The sequence below is a fragment of the Oncorhynchus masou genome, chromosome 29 (genome assembly GCF_036934945.1).
Source record: "Oncorhynchus masou masou isolate Uvic2021 chromosome 29, UVic_Omas_1.1, whole genome shotgun sequence".
Lineage (NCBI taxonomy): Eukaryota > Metazoa > Chordata > Actinopteri > Salmoniformes > Salmonidae > Oncorhynchus > Oncorhynchus masou.
Window position 1 is genome coordinate 21,591,848 of NC_088240.1, and position 21,796 is coordinate 21,613,643.

Below are 21,796 nucleotides of genomic sequence, written 5' to 3' on the forward strand. Positions count from 1 at the left end.
TGCATTATCATCATCGCAAAAACTACCTTTACAAGCGATCTGGATGTCTATTTTGATAAAGTAGTTAAAATCATGCTCTCATGTAGTCCTAGACTATTCATCTTTTGTGTTTTCCTCCAATCCCAAGAAGCATGATTCTTCACTCGTAAGGAGTGACACATTAGCCCTTTAGTAAAATTACATCTGAAGCATCATGCTATACTTTAACCCACTCCAACAGTGGCAAATGTGCCTAAATCAACAAACATCCTTCAAACTTGACATTCCACACCTGTATGTACAGACAATAAAATATAGACAACTCCAGAAAGGCAACATCTTTTCATTTCTAAAATGGTATAATTAGGAAAAGCATTAACTTGGTCAAAATAATCTGACATTAACTCCTTGCCTATGATGCCATCAAGAGCACAAACAAAACATCAGGTTTTTGTCCCCCTACGCATACACAAAAGCAGAACTCAAAAGACTTCAGTTAGAGTATTAATCGTACACACAGAAATATACATGATTGGTCAATGGACAGGGTTGATATGCTGTTCTTGTCCTTTAATCCTCTGCCAGAGAAACAGTCTCTCAAACTCTGGGTGGATGCTTAATGTCCAACAACTTTATATGAAGGTAGACTGGTGTGTGTGTCAAAGTGTTCTTCATGTTGTGTGATTGCACGTGGGTCAATCTTGGTATGTGTGTGAATCTCCCATGCTGTGCTTGGAGTCCAGGCAGCTTGGAAACTCTGAACTTGGCAGGTGCTACGCATCACTGTAGCTGAACACGGTATGCACAGATGAGAAGCTTCACCTGGGGAGAAAGAGAGATTCCATCAATCAAATGTATTGGTCAAATTTAATTTATCAACAACTTGTCAAGTCTTTTACAGTAACTGGGCCTAGACTCCCTCTCACCATGGCCATGAGTTACTCTGCTGTGTGTGTATATATGTATGTGTACCTTGGCTGTAGGTGACTCTGCCAGGCGAATGAACAGTTTGTTGATGCCTGGCACTGGGCTGAATGAGTAGATGAAGTGACTATCCTGTGGGGTGTAATTGAAAAAGGAAAAGATCAGTGACATGAATCAATCAACTAACTATGAGGTAGAACCCAAAAAAATAATCTACCGTTCTCCAGATCAGGAGTACTCATGATCTAGAATGAGACTCACCAGGAAGATGGGCAGCTGGAACTTGTCGTTGAGCACCACAGCGTGGACACTGCAGGGCCCACACAGCCTGGCTGTGATCTCACTCAGGAAGTTAGCATGGAAGATGAAGAGCAGTATACCTGAGCCTGGAAGAAGAGAGATTAAATGTTTTAACTAACCCCCCAATACAGTGTGTGCAGGTGATTAGCACTGTTTGTAGGTGAATCCTACCCTCTCCAGGTGTGTGAGGCGATTGTTTGTAGCCGAACTCCAGAGAGAAGTCTGGTCCCTCACAAAGTCTGTGACAGGCCAGAGGGAACACCGGCTCCAGCAGGGCCAGCCGAGTCTCAAAGAATGCCCGGATAGTGTCCTCCGCCACACTTGATAACCTGTGTGTGAGGGAGAATAAGATAATCACTTTGCTGCTAACAGTATGTGGGGTTACAGTATACCATCTTAACTCTTACATACAGTGCCTTGCGAAAGTATTCGGCCCCCTTGAACTTTGCGACCTTTTGCCACATTTCAGGCTTCAAACATAAAGATATAATACTGTATTGTTTTGTGAAGAATCAACAACAAGTGGGACACAATCATGAAGTGGAACGACATTTTTTGGATATTTAAAACTTTAACAAATCAAAAACTGAAAAATTGGGCGTGGAAAATTATTCAGCCCCCTTAAGTTAATACTTTGTAGCGCCACCTTTTGCTGCGATTACAGCTGTAAGTCGCTTGGGGTATGTCTCTATCAGTTTTGCACATCGAGAGACTGAAATCTTTTCCCATTCCTTGCAAAACAGCTCGAGCTCAGTGAGGTTAGATGGAGAGCATTTGTGAACAGCAGTTTTCAGTTCTTTCCACAGATTCTCGATTGGATTCAGGTCTGGACTTTGACTTGGCCATTCTAACACCTGGATATGTTTATTTTTGAACCATTCCATTGTAGATTTTGCTTTATGTTTTGGATCATTGTCTTGTTGGAAGACAAATCTCCGTCCCAGTCTCAGGTCTTTTGCAGACTCCATCAGATTTTCTTCCAGAATGGTCCTGTATTTGGCTCCATCCATCTTCCCATCAATTTTAACCATCTTCCCTGTCCCTGCTGAAGAAAAGCAGGCCCAAACCATGATGCTGCCAACACCATGTTTGACAGTGGGGATGGTGTGTTCAGGGTGATGAGCCGTGTTGCTTTTACGCCAAACATAACGTTTTGCATTTTTGCCAAAACGTTCAATTTTGGTTTCATCTGACCAGAGCACCTTCTTCCACATGTTTGGTGTGTCTCACAGGTGGCTTGTGGCAAACATTAAACTACACTTTTACGGATATCTTTAAGAAATGGCTTTCTTTTTGCCACTCTTCCATAAAGGCCAGATTTGTGCAATATACGACTGATTGTTGTCCTATGGACAGAGTCTCCCACCTCAGCTGTAGATCTCTGCAGTTCATCCAGAGTGATCATGGGCCTCTTGGCTGCATCTCTGATCAGTCTTCTCCTTGTATGAGCTGAAAGTTTAGAGGGACGGCCAGGTCTTGGTAGATTTGCAGTGGTCTGATACTCCTTCCGTTTCAATATTATCGCTTGCACAGTGCTCCTTGGGATGTTTAAAGCTTGGGAAATCTTTTTGTATCCAAATCCGGCTTTAAACTTCTTCACAACAGTATCTTGGACCTGCCTGGTGTGTTCCTTGTTCTTCATGATGCTCTCTGCGCTTTTAATGGACCTCTGACACTACCACAGTGCAGGTGCATTTATACGGAGACTTGATTACACACAGGTGGATTGTATTTATCATCATTAGTCATTTAGGTCAACATTGGATCATTTAGAGATCCTCACTGAACTTCTGGAGAGAGTTTGCTGCACTGAAAGTAAAGGGGCTGAATAATATTGCACGCCCAATTTTTCAGTTTTTGATTTGTGAAAAAAGTTTGAAATATCCAATAAATGTCATTCCACTTCATGATTGTGTCCCACTTGTTGTTGATTCTTCACAAAAAAATACAGTTTTATATCTTTACGTTTGAAGCCTGAAATGTGGCAAAGGTCGCAAAGTTCAAGGGGGCCGAATACTTTCGCAAGGCACTGTATATATGTACCTTTATTTATACATACTAACTCATAAGTTTACAGAGCAAGAGAGAGACATGGCAGCAACACTCACATGTTGATGTGGTCCTTGATGAGGTCGTACACAAGCAGGTTGTTGCTAACCTTGGCGAAGTACATGGCTGTATTCTTGTGTTTGGACAGGATGTTACAGTCGGCCCCGTACTCCAGTAGGAGGCGCACCACGTCAGCATTCCCCCTCTTACAAGCCTGAAGAACAGAGGCTACTGGTAAGGAACTATTGAGATAAGTCTAACACAGGACTTTAGCAGAAATTAGGATATTTACAAATAGGAGTCATTGATTAACTTAATCTCTGTGCTTCAGGGGTGATATGTTGATTTCTAATTAAACACAGTATGTCTTCATCGCCCCCGTTTTTTTCCTTCCTCCGCCGTACCTTCATCAGGGCCGTCTCTCCTCCCAGTGTCGGAGCGTTGACATAGGACCCTGCCTCCAGGAGGATAGCAACTGTGGTCAGGAAGTTCTGAAATGAAAAAAAGAAAGGAGAGGGTTAAGTAAGTAAACCTTGCATAAGACATTTACACACAAACAAGAGTAGTGTATACATGTGTGTAGACTAGACTGTTTGTAATGAGGCGGTTTAAACCAGTCCATCCTGTGTTACCTTCTCTGCAGCGTGCATTAGGGCAGTGGTTCCGTTCTTCTGCCGTCCGTTCACCTTCACCCCCTTCTTTATCAGGAGCCTCAGGATGTCATCTTGTCCCCCTGCTGCTGCCAACATACTCAGGGACATACCGCTGGAGTCCTGCAGGAGGCAACACAAATTCCTTCATTACTGAGGACCAGAGCTTTCCATAGCCTCTGGTAGCAAACACTATGGGGAGAGGGGAAGGAATCAAAATGTATCTGTACAGCTAATTGTTTATAGAACTAAAAAAAGAGAAGTTAAGCTTTCTAAAAAGTGAACTATTATCGACTTACCTAGGGTGTTGTCTTTTCATCCAAAAGGTTTTTAAGTATGTAAAAGCATAAAGCACTGAGCAATGGCGATATACTATATTTACAAAAGTATGTGGACACCACTTCAAATTAGTGGATTCAGCCATTTCTGCCACATCCGTTGCTGACGTGTATAAAATCGAGCACACCGCCATGCAATCTCCATACAACCATTAGCAGTAGAATGGCCTTCCTGAAGAGCTCAGTGACTTTCAACATCGCAGTCATAGGATGCCACCTCTCAAACAAGTCAGTTTGTCGAATTTCTGCCCTGCTAGAGCTGACCCAGTCAACTGTTAAGTGTTTTTTTTGTGAAGTGGAAACGTCTAGGAGCAACAACGGCCTAGCTGCAAAGTGGTAGGCCACATAAGCTCACAGAACTGGACCGCAGAGTGCTGAAGTGCGTAAAAATTCTGTCCTCTGTTGCAACACTCACTACAGAGTTCCAAACTGACTCTAGAGGCAACATCAGCGCAATAACTCTTTGTCGAGAGCTTAATGAAATGGGTTTCCATGGTCGAACAGCTACACACAAGCCTAAGATCACCATGCGCAATGCCAAGCGTGGGCTTGTTGTGTAAAGCTCGCCGCCATTGGACTCCGGAGCAGTGGAAATGTGTTCTCTGTGATGAATCATGCTTCACCATCTGGCAGTCCATCAGACGAATCTGGGTTTGGCGCATGCCAGGAGAATGCTACCTGCCCGAATGCATAGTGCCAACAAGTTTGTTGGAGTAATAATGGTCTGGAATAATCGCCCAATATCAGTGCCCGGGCCTCACTAATGCTCTTATGGCTGAATGGAAGCAAGTCCCCGCAACAATATTCCAACATGTAGTGGAAAGCCTTCCCAGAAGGGTGGAGGCTGCTGTGGCAGCAAAAGGGGGGGGGGATGAGATGTTCAACAAGCAAGTGTCCACATACTTTTGTATTGTAGTGTAGATTCCAAGTATTACAACATCATGAAATCTCAAAGCGGTTTTCCATAACCGTTACAATTCCAAATCCCTGTTGGAACACTAATGATGGGCATCAAGTAAGCTGTATGAATATTCTCAGAACTGAAAGAGCATGTCTTGCGGCTTAGAAAGTTTACGTCAAGTAACAATTTATTAACGGCGCAAATATAGTATCTTACAATAAACACAATAAGCACCAGGTGGTAACAAAAGGCAGCTTGATAACAAATACACGTTGGTGAAAAAAACTATTTAAGCAATGATGTCCATGTCTTCAGACAGTAAATAGTGGGGTGTGGTTTAAACCCCCAACAATTGTTCTCAGTTAACACCCAACACTGGCAGACCTTATGCAGTTACAACATGAACTGACAACTATGAACTAATTTATTTACATTATTCCTCCTTGATCCAATTAGAAGCAACAAAGGTTTACTTGCAATTCTAACATTATCTAGTGGGCAAGCGGATAAAATAATACAAAGAAGCAACAGCCGTCAAACCTTATACAAGTTAGTCAGCCTAAATTAGTGTTGAGAAACTTAAACAGCTACTGTGAATCAATATGGTTAAGACTGTAGTGAATAATAGCAACATTAATTTAAAAATTTGAAATGTTTATCGTTTGACAAGAAGCAATAAAACAAGTACATGTTCAGCTAATGCCTAATAATTCACATAATAGTTAGTAGAAAACATGTATAAGAGAAATAGCCTAGGTTGTGTGTGTGAATCTGAAACCAATTCCACATGCAGAACAAAGGATCTGTTTCCAATTGTTAAGGCAGATTTCAGTTTCTTATCAATAGTAAACTTTGGCCAAAGGAGTGGATAGGAGAACCAAAAACGGACTCAAATTGGACACTCCCAGTCACTTTGGGTGAAGGGTGGAAAATCGGGATGCATCCATAAATGGGCCCTTTGATAGGATCTGAACGTGTCACTGATGAGATCGAAATTGGGGAGAGAGAAATATATATATACACACACACACAAACAAATATTTAAAAAACTACTGATACATACCGGTAGCTAGGAGTACTAGATAGCTAGTTCGCTAACGTTAATAACATAAATACAATATCCATGATAATAAACTCAACCATGCTTCAAAAACAATCGAGTATGAATTGTGTAAGTATACCTTGTATTTATAATAAGTAACAATTTACAATGGAGCAGTCTTCATCTAAACATTCTTCTTGACATGATTGGATTTTAAGCGGTTCAAACATCAAGCCATACTCTCTTAGCTGGGCACATATTTCGTACATAAACCCGTGGCTCCGGACTAGCATTTTCCCCGGGTGGCACTAGGCCCTAGTTCAAACACCGCTCCATCGCCGCACCGAACAAAACAATATGTAACTTTCTCTTTGGAGGAGCAGGGATAGAGTGCTGTGTGAAACCACGCAGTGTGCCTCGCCGGACATTACCCTTTTAGTGCAATAAACCTTGTGGTTTCTTCAACACATAAGGTCACTGTTGTGCCTGAATTCAACCCAAAACCAACAAGAAAGTCTGCACTGTTGGTAAGTCAAGAAAAGCTCTCAACCATGACAGCCTGCTTTTCATTTCTATTCAGTTCGACTCGCCATACATTTGGCATCTGAACTGTGCGTAACTTTTTCAGTTGGTGGCACCAGCCCATGATTTAGTCACAACCCACAAAAATTGCAGCGTCATGCAATATAAAATGTTTGTACTCATCTTATAAAGTCAGTCATAGTTATTTTTTGTAATAGACTACACCGAGATGCTATTCAAGAAATACGTTGTTTAATCTAACATGTCCAATCAGGAATGCATGATTCAAGATATTTTGATGTGCAACCTAATCCCATGATTGGCATGGATTTTGGGTTGACAATATGGAAATTGTTATGAATGTTTTTCTTTTTCAATAAACATTAATTTGCCTTCATCTACAACATACATTTGGGGCTAATTCAACATCTGTGGAAGTGGAAATTCAAAACACATTAGATTGTTAACTCTAAATATGATACTCACTACTAGTAGCCATGTATTAATCAGTAAATGTAATGTCCTGAAAACTCCGAGGCCTATATGCCCTCACAATATTTGATGCGTATTTCACTCCCCACTCCGTATCTGAAAGCCATATAAAATATTGTTTGTAAAATAGTTGCTACTGTGCTCAATATTGAGTTTAGAAAAGTATACCTACAGAAAGCTGAGACCTCCTTATTGTTGTACAACCAGAACATGTGTTTTTCTACCAGAGAGGAGAATGGTTCACTTATCACACCAGCAGGCCCCCAGCGAAACAAGGGCAGGTGGGCAGACACTAATATTACAGGAATGAAGATAATGAACTTTACTGTTTGACCATATCATGATATTAGCCGCCCAAAAAAATAGGAAGGTTTGAGTGAGGTGACAATGTAGAATGTGCAGCTAGCACAGATGGAGCCCTGAAACCCATTCACACCGCACTTCCAACCAGGAATAACCTGCTAAATTCCCAGGTTTGCTGGTCAGTTGTTTTTACTCAAAACCTAACCTAGACATATACACAAAACATTTTATACATCTGGATCCAGAACCATTTGGTGAAAGTAAAGTATACCAGTATTGTGATCAAAAAGCTAGTCAGTTTAACTGTATAGATTTGCACAACAATCTACAAAGTTGTTAAACAAAACTTAACATTATGCTCTGTACCTGGTACATGTTATCTATCTATGTGGAGCATATACTGTATTTCAGTCAGTTATTGTGGCCATTTTTATGCAACATGGTTCAATCGAAACGTGTGGTGCGTTTGGATTCCAAATGTACGTCCATGAGGCCTTGTTGCCTTTGCTGACCCAGAAGATTCAGTTTGACAGCCTTTGTAAATGGCCATTAGAATTTTTTTAATAACAAAAAGGTATGATTCCATTCTTCCTTGCCTCCTTTCTCCCAAGGTTGCAAATGTGTAGCCCATAGCAAAATACTGAGTTTTGGCACCACATAATGCATTGTGACAATGGAATTTTGTAGTTGACAATTTCAACATCTGCGAAACAAGTTTGCATGCATAATATATCACTATGTAGGTGCTACGGATACGTTTGTAGAATGAAGTAGATACTTCATTCTTGCTTTATGTCACGAAGTGAGATCAGAGTCAGATTAAATCAAAAGCTATCTTCTCCTTTCTCCATCCTTGCATACCTTCAACCGTGGGAGGTTTTCAAACTAGTTCAAGGTAATCATAAGGACAGATAAACAGGACAATCTTCTGGATGTCCCAACAGCACACCTGGTTTCTGATGCACAACTGGACTCTGTTGGATCCCTGGTTTCTGTGTCACAGGAATTGGTTTTTCACTATCCATGTTTTGCTTGCCTGAAATATGCCTCCTGCACATTGTCATTAATGTGTTATGCACATAGTTTTTTACATCTTTCCATGTCCTGCCTTGTAGAACTGGTTCAGCTGCAATACATGCATCACATTCCCTTTTACCTGGAATCTTCATCAGTTTAGTGAAGTCTCCTAGCTGCCGCCTGACCGCAGCCTGAGCCTCATCACCCCAAATTTTCTGTTTCCTTGGTATTGCAACAGGACCTGCCTCTAGTCTCTCCTGTGCAGATACGGTCATTGTTCCACCAACTCTTTCCTTAGCACTCTTTGCCTCGGTTTCTTTTTCTTTCTTTGCCGCTCCTTTCTTTGTCTGTTGGGTGGGATCCACTCTTGTAAGACCCTTTTTCCTTTTAATAGATTTTACTGTGTTGTGCACATAGTTTTTGATGTCTCTCCATGTCCTGTCTCGTACAGCTGGCTCATTGTGGAGGCATACTTCACAGTCCCGTTTACCTGGAACCTCCATCAATGAGATAAAGTGTCCTAACTGACGCTTCACCGCAGCCTTAGCAGCATCACTCCACGGTCTCCGTTTCCACACTGTGCCCACCTTACCTGTCCCCTCAGGAACTGCCCCGACAGGAAGCGTCTGCGTTGAAAGTGTTGGTGTAATAACTGTATGCACTGGTAGTGTTTGTGCAGGAAGTGTCTGTGCAGGATATGTTCCTGCAGGATATGACCTAGCAAGTTGTGTACCCACAAAATGGTTCCCCGCGGGATATGTCCCTTCAGGATATGACCTGACAGGATTCGTCCCCGAAGTATATGCACTTGCAGGATATGATCTTGCATCATGTGTCTCTGCAGTATATGTCCCTGCAACATATGAACCTGTTGGATAGGTCCCTGCAGAATGTGTCACAGTAGGATATGCTCTCGCAGAATCTGTCCCCGCAGAATATGACATCACAGATTGTAATCCTGAAGGATATGACTTCTCAGGATATGTCCCAGCATGATATGACCTTGAAGGCTGTGCCTCCACAGTATATGACTTCGCTGAATATGTCTCTGTAGGATATGATGACCCAGTAGGACATGTCTCGGTAGGATATGTCCTTCCAGTATCTGTCCCAGCTGGATATGTCCCTGCAGAAGATGTCCCTATGAAATGCATAGAAACAGAAGAAAAGGATTCATGAACATGTGCCATTATCATATATTGTGAAGAGGAACAGAGCAAACACTATAGAGTAATAAGTTGCCAGCTTCTCAAAAATGTAGGTCTCGTGAACATGTAAATGGCACAAAAACAACAGATTTTTCCACTGAATTTATCATTTAACCCCTTAAAACACAATGGACATCTTTCTCCAAATACCCTGTAAAGCAACTAATACTCACCATATGTAGGAGAAACAACCCTTTCCTCAGATGGCCCTGGAATTACCACTGGAACCTGATCCATTGCAAGCAGCAGTTTGCTGATTTCTGCTAGATGTGCTGCATTTTCAGAGAGCCTGTAGTACTCTTTATGGACCTGGGTGTCATGTCCCAATAACTTTGCCACCTGATCCAATTCACTTTCATTCAAGTTTAGTAGTTGGCAATGGATAGCAACCTCTTTCCTCACTGTCGCATGGATCAGACTTTCAGGATTCTTTGCATCACACTCATGTGCACACTTCCTCAGACAGTCAAACCCTCTGATGTAGCTTGCTGCATCCAGGCTACGTGCAAAGACATAAGGGTTGTCCTTTGACACACCAACGTTGTCTCTGTTTGCAATAAGGATCTCGAGAGATGAGATCATCCTCTCCGTTAGTAAGACTGGCATTTTCCTACCATTTTTGCCTTCTATTTCCAACCTGGTTAATTTGTCGTCACCAAGCTCCTGCTCCAGCCTTGAGAGGTTATTGAAAATGTCTGCACTAGCTGGAGCTTTCTTTCTGTTTGTGTATGTTTCCAACAGCATTTTCGCAACTTCCCCTGTCCTTTTTCTGTTGAAGAGAGCTATTTCTGCAAGAAGAGTTTCATTGAGCTTTTTCCAGACAGTGTTGGTGGGGTTCTCCAGCAATTCTTTCTTCGCTGTGTCCTCTGCAACCTTGAGAAACTTCTGAAGTTTGATCAAATCCTCAGTTAGTGAAGACACATCAACTTCATCACACTGAGGGACAGTGCTGAGGGATAGACCGGAAAAACAGTTATTCCAATCGTTTTCAAGAAGTTCAATGAACCTTTTGGCTTGTTCCTCTGCCTCACGGTCCTCTGTCATACGACTCTCCCCAAAAGCTATTTCGGTAGCTCTTTTCAAGGAATAGCCAATCTTTAAAGCAAGAGATGGGGTCTTGTACCTGTCGGAGGCAGGGTCATGACCACTCATTTTCCTGGCAGCATGAACGGCCAATTTGAATTTGGGTGGTACACATACTTCATGCAAGTATTGGACATCACAGTCCATTTCATTTACATTAAGTACAAATCTAGCCAATTCCCTCATTTTTGAACCAATGTAAGTAAACTGTGACTTGGCATGACCATGCTTTGCAGATAGTGCATTGCCATATTTACATATGAGGGGATCATTTTTGATGTGGCATGAGATGTCATCTTGATTCATATTGTGTATTATTTCTTCACATCCTCCAGTAGAATAGACAGGCAATGGAGCAAGTTGAGAGGACGCAGCCTGGATCCTCACTCTTTTTCCTCCCCTCGTTTCATCTTGTCCTTTTCTGGCATTACATGAGCTCTCATGCTTCCATAAATCTATTTTGTTAAAAAAAGCTACACAGTGTTGGCAGGGTAGGTAGTCACGCACAGAAGCACCACTGTAAGAGGGTATTTTCTTTGTCACAACTTCATCTCCACATTGAATAATTTCTAAGTTGTGTTGATCGTTGCCTTTGTTACGGAGTTGGTCAAGCAACAGAGACCTGATTTTGGAGAGTTTTGGGAAGCTGATAGCATGACCAACAGCTGCTTCTTCTGCGTGCATCCTTTCTAAATGTCTTGCAATGTTGTGGTGTGGTTCATTGCAATAAAGGCAGAAGTACTTTTTGTCCAATTTTCCCTTATCATCATCATCATCTAAGGTACTACATGCGCTGACTGTCATTTTTGTGCTGGAACGTAAGCTTGACCGTGTGCCTTTCCGTGGCGCAAATATTTTGCGGCAAGTTTTTTTAGCTTGTGCCGTTTTTGGAGGGTACTGCTCATATTCATCCTCGCATGAGCTTTCTGCATTAGATGGAAGAGGATCTGACCCACTTGGAACATTTGAATCAAGTCTTTGTCGTTCTACCTCATCACATGAACTGTTTTCGTGAATCTCGTCACCACTCAAACTGCTTTCCTCAGCACCCTTTTTTATGTCACATAAAGCTCTCTCCATGTCACATAAAGTCTTCTCCACATCGCATGAAGTATTATCTTCACCACATGAAGTCTTCTCTTTATTGTGTAGAGAATGTTTCTCTTCCTTGTGTAAATGATTCTCTTCGCATAGAGGAATCTCATCTTTGCAAAGAGAATTCCTTTTGCGGTGAGGATTCCTTTTGCGGTGAGGATTCCCCAGGCTGCGAGGATTCCCTGCTGCACATAAAGGCTTCGCTTCATCACTTAATCTCTTCTCTTCATCACATAAAGTCTTCTTTTCCTCATTTAAAATATCCTCTTCCTCATTTAAACTCTTCTCTTTGCCACTTAAACTCTTCTGTTCAACAGTGTATGCCTGTAAAAGAACAAGTAAACGTAAGATTCATAACTTATAAAATGTTAATCTCATGATGCATTTAGTTTCAAATGTATGAAAAGTGGGACGTAAATCAAGCAGCTTCATAGCTGTTGGGAGTTAGTGTTTAACTTGTGGCAAAGAGAAATTAGGTCAACTATACCATCATGCTAGACAAAGCTGGTGTCCCCTGCCCTGTTTCATACGCGGAGAAAACTATAAATCGTGAAAACCTCATAGTACTGCTACTTGAAAACATGTATAGTACACATTGTGAGTCATTCAAATGATCGCCTAAGAGCACCTCAACAATGCTCTCAACTTCAATCACAGTCAAGCAAGAATCAATGCAATGGTTACACAGCACCAAACTGCGTGTGGACTGAATTCTTCAATAAAAAAAAAACCACATTTGACCCATTCAAGGAATAGTTTATGGCTTTATTGTATTAAATCAGCGAACTACAACGTTTTGACATTGTAAATATGTCTGATGAATTAAATAATGTGATGTTGGATGAGATGCTGCATGGAGACGAGGAAGGTACAGAAAAGAAAACGCCATGCAACTCGGCTTCTAACCTCATTTTGCCAAATACTGTTTTGAATCCTCAATATATTCACTATTTTGTGACCTACATGCAATGATGAGCGTTGGGTAGGTGATTTAAAAGTGTTTTCACAAATAGACCTAAATAAGACCCTGGAGTGTTTGGCCGTCTATAAAGATGCAAAACAAACTCTGGTCCAAATGAATTCTGAAACTTGCCCAACAGTTACAGTTGCAGCAGAACGTTTGAGAAATATAATATATATTCAGCAGGCCCTTAACACTGATTGGTACACACTAATACTATTGAGTCCTTATAAATTGTAATAATAAACAAGGCTAAATTGGACAACCGAAACAAAATAATAATGTCACTGGGCAAGTAATATTAGCCTATGTAAACACATTTTGTTAATAGAATACATGCTTATAGCAGTAGTTTTTTGAACTGTGAAGGTTTTGTTCGATTCATATTTAAAATTATTATTGTACACAAAGACAACTGTATGGCAAAAGCTGAAATGTGTTACTGGTATTGTAATGAGTGACTAAGGAAGGTTTTTTATTTTTAGCTTTTTGGCTATTCATTGTCGATAATGAAGATGAGTGAAATGTCAGTACTGCTATGTCCGCAGCAGTTTTACATTCTCTGCGGTGGTGCAAGAATACTATTCTAAAGGCATTACTGTACCTGAGGTAAATGTTGTATCTTATAGCTTCTTGTGAACTTTGACCTCTTGCTCATCATGTTCTGTGTCTGTTAATGAGAAGATAATACCTGTCTGAGACCACTCTAGCTGTCTCCATAGTAACGTATGAAAATTATCTGACAACTGTGCACAACAAACATTCGATATAATGCTTGGATTTATTCATTGCCAGACAAAGTTGGCACAACAGTTTATTAGGTATGATAATAGGCAAAACTTGTTTTTAAAGCAATGCAATAAACATTACATTTTACAAACTGCATGTTCCTATTCAAGCTTAACACATCTTTACAAAAACAATCTGTAGCTCCATTAGGCTAAATTAAACAGTAGTTAAAGGGCATAATCTGCTTACCTTTGATTGCTTAGCGGTCCTCAATGGATACAGTCAGCAGGTACTGTAGTCGGATTCTCTCTTTCAATGTCCTGGTATTCAACCTCTGCATGCCATCACTGGCTCTCACGTTATATCCAAAATTTAAACTGTTTTATAACTCGATCAGAGTGGCTAAGTTGATCCAGTTGTATCTATGTTTGAACCAGACTGGCTAAATTCATTCTACACAATACATTTAATTAAAGCGGCAATCTGTAACTTAAATTTCCAGTCCTTTGTTCTGCGCTTGCTGTCATTTCTGGAATGAAAGTAACATATTGTGGCTTTAATTGAGTAATGAATTATGGTACTTGGTGCTGACCTATATGCATTAGCTAAACATATGTATCAAAAGCGAATCTGTTGCCGCCCCAAGTTGGTTAACGTAAGTTTTTTGTTGGAAAACCCGAGAACAAAGCTAAAGCTTATGAGGAGAGAACTGATGTATGTCGCAACATGGTCCTCATTTGAATGAACTCACAAGTATAACCACACACACAGGCTACTCTAACAAAAGGTAAAAACATATTTAATTGACTAGTTGTGACTAGTTAGTGCTTGTACTGGGACTGAATAAATATGTGGAACAGCTGGGGCTCCCCAAAGACAGGAGCAAAGCAAGGGGGAGAATGCAGGTGAGAGGTACTCTCTTTGGAACACAGAACGTACCTCCTGGTCCAGATTGTAGTCCTCTTTGGAATTGAGTGCAAGTTTCACAGACATGTAATCCCCACTTTTCACTGCATCCCGCAGCTCACCTGAGGGACACACAGATTTCACATCAGCAGTTGTCTACATCCATGTGTGGAAGAGAGAGGTCCATGTACAGCCGATGTTGAGAGACTGCTGGAAAACATGAGAGAAAGAGGGTATGCACTTACTGGGAGATAGAGGTGGAGCAGAGAGAATCTCATCCTCTCCGTTCAAATGTTTCTGAAAGTCCTCCAGCGTCATCCAGTCCAAGTTGAGGTCCATTCCAAGGTTAAGAGAGGCTTGCCCTTTGTCTGTCAGTCACAAACCACATCCAATAGTACATTTAGTATTATTTCACATGGCCATTATGAGAGTCTATCCAGAAACAACCATTTGCCCCTTAACACTTGTGTAGATCTGAAAGGATTGGATAGGTGTTAGCAATAATGGTAGGTTTTGTAACAGATGTGTGTGTGTTGTCTTTCTGTGTGTGTCTTTGTGTGTATGTCTGCATGTATGTGTGTTTGTTGGTTCTGTGGCATACCAGACTTGTCAGCGCTCTCCAAGGGGTCTTGATTGTCGTCACAGGCGATGAAGAGGCGTGGCTCGCTGTCCTCTCTCCTCCTCCTCCTCCTGTCATCCTCTTGGGTCCTCCTCTCCCAACGTTGAGCCTCCTCCCTCCGGTCCTCTCCACCGAACTTTGACTTCTGGGCAGGTTCCTCCTCTGCCTCCGCCCTGTCACCAGTCTCCATAGCACCGGGGCTCTGACTGGGCCGAAATGCTGTTAGATAAGGGAAAATAAATACAAATAAAAAGATGGCATAAAAGAGGTTCCTGTGTGGCTGAGTTTGTAGTTTGATTCCCACAAGGGACTAGTACGATAAAGTATGAAAATGTATGCACTCACTACTGTAAGTTACTCTAAATAAGATTACTAAAATGTCAGTTACATTTTTGTTTATGTCTTGGTTGAGTCAATATGTAGTGGCTGCGTCCACTACATTCATACGCAATTAAAAAAAATAAAAAATTAACAGACCCTTTCAATTCTTCTCACCGTCTGTATGTTTGGACTTATCTGGCTCTGGCTTCCGAGCAGGTGACTCCTTTGTCGGCTTGGTCCTTTTCTCAATTTTCCCTATGAGCTGAAATTTGAACATAAACATTTAAGATTTTACTTGAGGCAGCTTAAGATAGACTTTGAGGGCCCTGCCGCTGGCTATATCACCAGCATTTATTTACTAACCCCGTACATTTAGTGCAGAACTGCTTGGCATACCTTAGGTGGTTTAGTGTTCTCTGTGGTGGTGGGCTGGTGGACCATCTGTTTGCGGGGAACACGGTCCTTGGCCTCGCAGTTCAGCAGGAACTTCTCAAACAGGTTAGTGGAGGCGGTCGGCTCCTTATCCCCACCCACTACAACTTTAGACTCCTCCACAGTCTTGCTAGTGCTTGCCCCTGCACCAGAGGAGGAAGAGGAAGAAGAGGATGAGGAAGAGGGAATTTTAGGCAGTGCAGGGGTGGTCTCGTGGCTCTTGCCCTTGGCCTTCTTGTGGACTTGGGCTGGGGCAGGAGTGTCGCTGGAGTCAGAGGTTGGTGTCGGCTCATCCCGGCCCTGGCTCTTGGAGGAAGTGAGGCTCTTCAGTTTTGCGAGGCCGCTTGCGGAGAGCATTGGCGACGAAGTTTCCAGTTTCTTGCCTTTCTTGTCCTGAAGGAAGTCCTTGATGCCCTGCAGCTTCAGTTCTGACTTACCCTTCTTATTCTTGGGCTTGTCATCAGCGCGAGACTTTTCCGTTGTGGTGGTATCATCCGTCTGGGACTCAGATGGCCCCTCGCTAAGCTCTTCTTCCAGGGGGGCGGTGGCCTCATCTTCAGTGGACTCCAGATCACCCCTTCGATCCTTCTTTTTCTTCTTTTTCTTCTTCCCTTCCTCCCCATTCTCTTTTTTCCAGTGCTTCCCTCCATCCTTGGTCTTGTCCTTCCTGTGCTTCTTGGAGGGCACAGGGGCTTCTTCCTCTTCATCGGAGTCAACAAATCTCTTTTTGGAGTCGGACATCTTGGTTCCGCGGCCAGGGGTTGGGGGAGGGGAAAGCTCCTCTTCATCAGACTCCGGTGCCGGACGAGGCCTGAAGTCCTCCTTGCGCTTGTCTTTCTTCTTTTTCCTCTTCTCCTTCAGGGGAGGTGCCTCCTCCTCCTCCTCTTCTCTGGGCTTCTTCTTTTTCTTCTTCTTAACATGCAGGTCTGTGGGCTTGTCAATATCACTGTCGCTGTCAGAGTCAGCATCGAACACATCACTCTTCATGGGCAACTTCTACAAAGGAGAGGGGACATTCACATCAGCCATTGAAAGTGATATTGGTTACTCGAAAGGTAGTTCATGTAACAGTCAGTCCCATAAAGCACTTTCCATTCCAGCAATTAGACTCGCCTTTCTTACAATGGCTATGATCATTCTGGATGGGACTTACCATGCATTTCTTAGCATCTTGGTCTTTCGTGACCTTAGCCTCTGCCAGAGCCCTCTTGTAGCCCAGGAGCACCTCCCTGCAATCCTCCAGGTGGGCCTCAGGCTCCCATGTGTCATCGTCAGAGGAGTAGTTCTTCCAGCGAACGCGGTACAGGACCTCCCCCTAAAGACAAGGGCAAATATATGTGGATGATAGTTTCCCGGGTTTCGACCATATTAATGACCTAAGGCTCGTATTTCTGTGTTACTGCGTTATAATTAAGTCTATGATTTGATAGAGCAGTCTGACTGAGCGATGGTGGGCACCAGCAGGTTCATAAGCATTCATTCAAACAGCACTTTTTTTGCATTTTGCAGCAGCTCTGCTGTTTATGAATTCAAGCCTATCAACTCCCGAGATTCGGCTGGTGTAACGATGTGATGTGAAATGGCTAGCTAGTTAGCGGGGCGCGCACTAATAGCGTTTCAAACGTCACTCGCTCTGAGACTTGGAGTAGGTGTTCCCCTTGCTCTGCATGGGTAATGCTGCTTCGAGGGTGGCTGTTGTCAATGTGTTCCTGGTTCGAGCCCAGGTAGGAGCGAAGAGAGGGACGGAAGCTATACTGTTACACTGGCAATACTAAAATGCCTATAAGAACATCCAATAGTCAAAGGTATATGAAATACAAAACGGTAGAGAGAGAAATTGTCCTATAATTCCTATAATAACTACACCCTAAACTTTCTTACATGGGAATATTGAAGACTCATGTTAAAAGGAACCACCAGCTTTCATATGATCTCATGTTCTGAGCAAGGAACTTAAACATTTGCTTTCTTACATGGCACATATTGCACTTTTACTTTCTTCTCCAAAACTTTGTTTTTGGATTATTTAAACCAAACATGTTTAATTATTTATTTGAGGCTAAATTGATTTTATTTATGTATTATATTAAGTTAAAATAAGTGTTCATTCAGTATTGTTGTAATTGTCAGTATTACAAATAAATGTTAATAATCGTCCGATTAATCGGTATCTGTTTTTTCCCCCTCCAATTATCGGTATCGGCGTTGAAAAATCATAATCGGTTGACCTCTACATGTGACTAATGTGTTCTGGTTCAAATGAGGTACGTGTGTGACTGCAGCACAGTGCATGGCTGGTCGTGATTGTAAACAAAGCACAGCGAGAGCCAGGTTTCTCTCCACCCAGAGGTTTTGTTTTCCTTTTTCCCGCCCTCATACTCTCAGCTCAAATGCAATTTAGATAAGAGGAACTGGCTGTGCAAGTGACTTCTCCACACACACCCCTCCTCCTCATCCAATATTGCCCTCCCCTCTTCTTCCAGAACACTGGAGGTTTGGCGGGGCTGGGTGTTTCACTCTGAATCACTGTTGAGCCACAATCACAAGCCTCAGAAAATCCTCTTTTTCTCCCTTTCACCTAACACTCGCTCCATCTCACACAGATCAGACCTACACAAACACATTCTCTCCCTTTACTTATACACACAGATTCTTGCTTGCACTTTAATAGAAGAGCCTACTGCTTAATCCCTGTGACACATGGCCCATGTTGTGTAGCAACTCAGCAGCTCTCCTCTATAGTGTAGTACAGTGATATCACCAGACTGAAATGTGATAGCCAGGGACCTTTGCCAAACTCTGCCCCCCCACCAAAGTGTGAACTTACCCTCATACATAAAATAAAAAAAACATTGGATTGGTATAAGAAAAATGGTTTACTGTTTTCTCTAATTAGCATACCATGTAAGTCAGTTGTTCCATGTCAACAAACTAATGTGTATGTAAACTGCCATCTTGTCCATTTCAAATCTTCTCTCCATCAATGAGATAAGATTTGAAATAGACAAGATGGCGGTATACACATTGTTGGATTACTTCATGGTGCATTTTCTAAATTCCAACGTTCAAACCTGCAACTAGCCATGGAAGTGTAGAAGACAGCGGTGGTTTCCAAGTCGGGAATTGTTTAAGTATTGCCAATTAGAGACTGGTCGAAAATGCCCTGCATGCCCTTAACACTAACTGTTAACGTTAGTTAACTGTTAACCTAAGTATCAACGTTTATCCGCCAAACTGTAACAGCTAGTAATATCTTAATAGCTCTGGTCTGTACCATCTTATTAGGTACCGTGGAAAATTTGCTTAATAGCTAATACGTCCAGTTATTTAGCTAGCTAACTTACACAAAACATGTCTAGACTATTAGCTAGTTTGCTAACGTTAGCACTTTCCTAACCAACTAGCATAGCAAATTAACTAGCACATGTAGCTAGCTCATTAAAGACAATTACGACTTGGTTGTGCAAGGCTTAGTACAGAGGGTTTGTTGTATTTGGGAAGTCTGCGCAAGTGGGGATGGATATAGTCCAGAAACGCGAAAGAATAACAGTCTGTCCGACCTTGGCCTAGCGCAAGGAGAGGGCGTCGTATGGGCAAAGTTGTGCAGCCATTTCAATTTCCTTTCGGTTGGCTAACTGTGCATGGACATTTTAGCATTTCTAGCTAGCTATGTTGTCTATTTACAGTTTAAATACATTAATCACGGTTCCCAGTGTTTAAACCGTCTCATTATTGTCACATTGTGTAGCTAGATAAAGCTACCGTTCAGCTAGATGGCTAACAACCAAAACTGCCTAGCAGTAACGTTAGCTAGCTGGGTTTCGTTACCTCCTCCGTTCGCATGTCAATAATCCTCTCCACTTCGTACACATCTTCAACCTCGTCTTCGCTGTCTCCAGCCTCTGGCTTTTCCGCCATTTTATCGTTAGTTATAAACAATTATTCGTTACTTTTCTTATTATGCCTTAGCCGGTATTACAGCCAAGACCGGAGCTAGCTACAGTACAAGATGTCTATTTTTTGATTTACTTCGCTAGCCACAGTGACTTTCTGCTACTTGCTAGCTGGTTAACGTTACAGAGGGGGAGCTGATAGATTAGGTGAGCTGTCTGAGTAGGAGGGGAAAACTAACAGTGCATTTTCACCAGACGTGGCGTCAGCAGGAGAAGGTCCGCCCCCATTCATTCTTGATGGCATAAGAAGAAATGTACAGGCAATTGTGGGAAATGAGCGGCGAGAACCCTGCCAGCAGAGCGGGAGAAAAAGTTGAACAGTAACTAAGTTTGGTGAAACATCTTTGATATGTTGTAATGGCCAGGTATATTTTCTCATTAACGTGGTATTTACACTTAACAAAAAACAAAAATAAACGCAATATGTAAAGTGTTGGTCCCATGTTTCATGAGCTGAAATAAAAGATCCCGGAAATGTCATACACACAATAAAGCATACTTCTCTAAAATGTTCTGCACAGAATTGTTTACATCCCTGTTAGTGAGCATTTCTCCTTTGCTAAATAATCCATCCACCTGACAGGTGTGGCATTGCAAGAAACTTGAAACAGCATGATCATTACACAGGGGCACCTTGTGCTGGGGACAATGAAAGGCCACTAAAATGTGCAGTTTTGTCACAACACAATGCCACAGATGTCTCAAGTTTTGAGGGAGCATGCAATTTGCAATGCTTACTGCAGGTATATCTCTCTGGTCACCCCCAAAACCAATTCTTTCTTTGGCCGCCTCTCCTTCCAGTTCTCTGCTGCCAATGACTGGAATGAAGTACAAAAATCTCTGAAACTGGAAACACTTATCTCCCTCACGAGCTTTAAGCACCAACTGTCAGAGCAGCTCACAGATTACTGCACCTGTACATAGCCCACCTATAATTTAGCCCAAACAACTACCTCTTTCCCTACAGTATTTATTTTATTTATTTATTTATTTTGCTCCTTTGCACCCCATTATTTGTATTTCTACTTTGCACATTCTTCCACTGCAAATCTACCATTCCAGTGTTTTACTTCCTATATTGTATTTACTTTGCCACCATGGCCTTTTTTGCCTTTACCTCCCTTATCTCACCTTATTTGCTCACATTGTATATAGACCTGTTTATACTGTATTATTGACTGTATGTTTGTTTTACTCCATGTGTAACTCTGTGTCGTTGTATGTGTCGAACTGCTTTGCTTTATCTTGGCCAGGTCGCAATTGTAAATGAGAACTTGTTCTCAACTTGCCTACCTGGTTAAATAAAGGTGAAATAAAAAAATTAAAAGGTATGTCCACCAGACCTGTTGCCTGAGAATTTAATGTTCATTTCTGTACCATAAGTCGCCGCCAAAGTTGTTTTAGAGAATTTGGCAGTACGTCCAACCGGCCTCACAACTGTAGACCACATGTAACCACACCAGCCCAGGACTTCCACATCCGGCTTCTTAACCTGCGGGAATATCTGAGACCAGAACCCGGACAGCCGATGAAACTGTGGGTTTACACAACCAAAGACTTTCTGCAGAAACCGTCTCAGGGAAGTTATTTTATTTAATTGAATTTTTTGTTATTTTTACCCACCCCCCCCAATTTCATGGTATCTAATTGGTAGTTACAGTCTTGTCTCGTACAGTCTTGTCCCTGCAACTCTCAAACAGACTCGGGAGAGGTGAAGATCGAGAGCCGTGCGTCCTCTGAAACTCAACCCAACCATGCTGCACTGCTTCTTGTCACAATGTCCACTTAACCCGGAAGCCAGCCGCGCCAATGTGTTTCGGAGGAAACACTGTGCACCTGGCGACCGTGTCAGCGTGCACTGTGCCCGGCCCGGCACAGGAGTCGCTAATGCACGATGGGACAAGGACATCCCTGCAGGCCAAACCCTCACCTAACCCGGAAGACGCTGGGCTAATTGTGCGCCGACTCGGTC

General features: G+C 42.2%; 1 protein-coding gene across 2 annotated transcripts; it reads right to left on the reverse strand.

Annotated features, from left to right (window-relative positions):
- Nucleotides 1-306: 306 nt before the first annotated feature.
- On the reverse strand, nt 307-20,004 carry LOC135519183 (M-phase phosphoprotein 8-like). 2 transcript variants are annotated; one of them, XM_064944273.1, is made up of 14 exons: nt 19,700-20,000; nt 17,025-17,186; nt 15,836-16,867; nt 15,614-15,701; nt 15,101-15,337; nt 14,745-14,867; nt 14,533-14,621; nt 3,885-4,025; nt 3,657-3,743; nt 3,312-3,466; nt 1,375-1,532; nt 1,165-1,289; nt 952-1,035; nt 307-801 (listed from the first exon to the last, which is right to left on the reverse strand). In XM_064944273.1, the coding sequence occupies exons 1-14, from the start codon at nt 19,787-19,789 to the stop codon at nt 760-762; spliced, it is 2,613 nt and encodes an 870-aa protein (XP_064800345.1). In that variant the 5' UTR covers nt 19,790-20,000; the 3' UTR covers nt 307-759. The 2 variants fall into 2 exon arrangements, with proteins under 2 accessions (XP_064800345.1, XP_064800344.1); XM_064944272.1 differs by lacking the exons at nt 307-801; nt 952-1,035; nt 1,165-1,289; ... (2 more) ...; nt 3,657-3,743; nt 3,885-4,025 and adding exons at nt 5,311-9,658; nt 9,899-12,227 and having other exon boundaries at nt 19,700-20,004.
- Nucleotides 20,005-21,796: the final 1,792 nt, after the last annotated feature.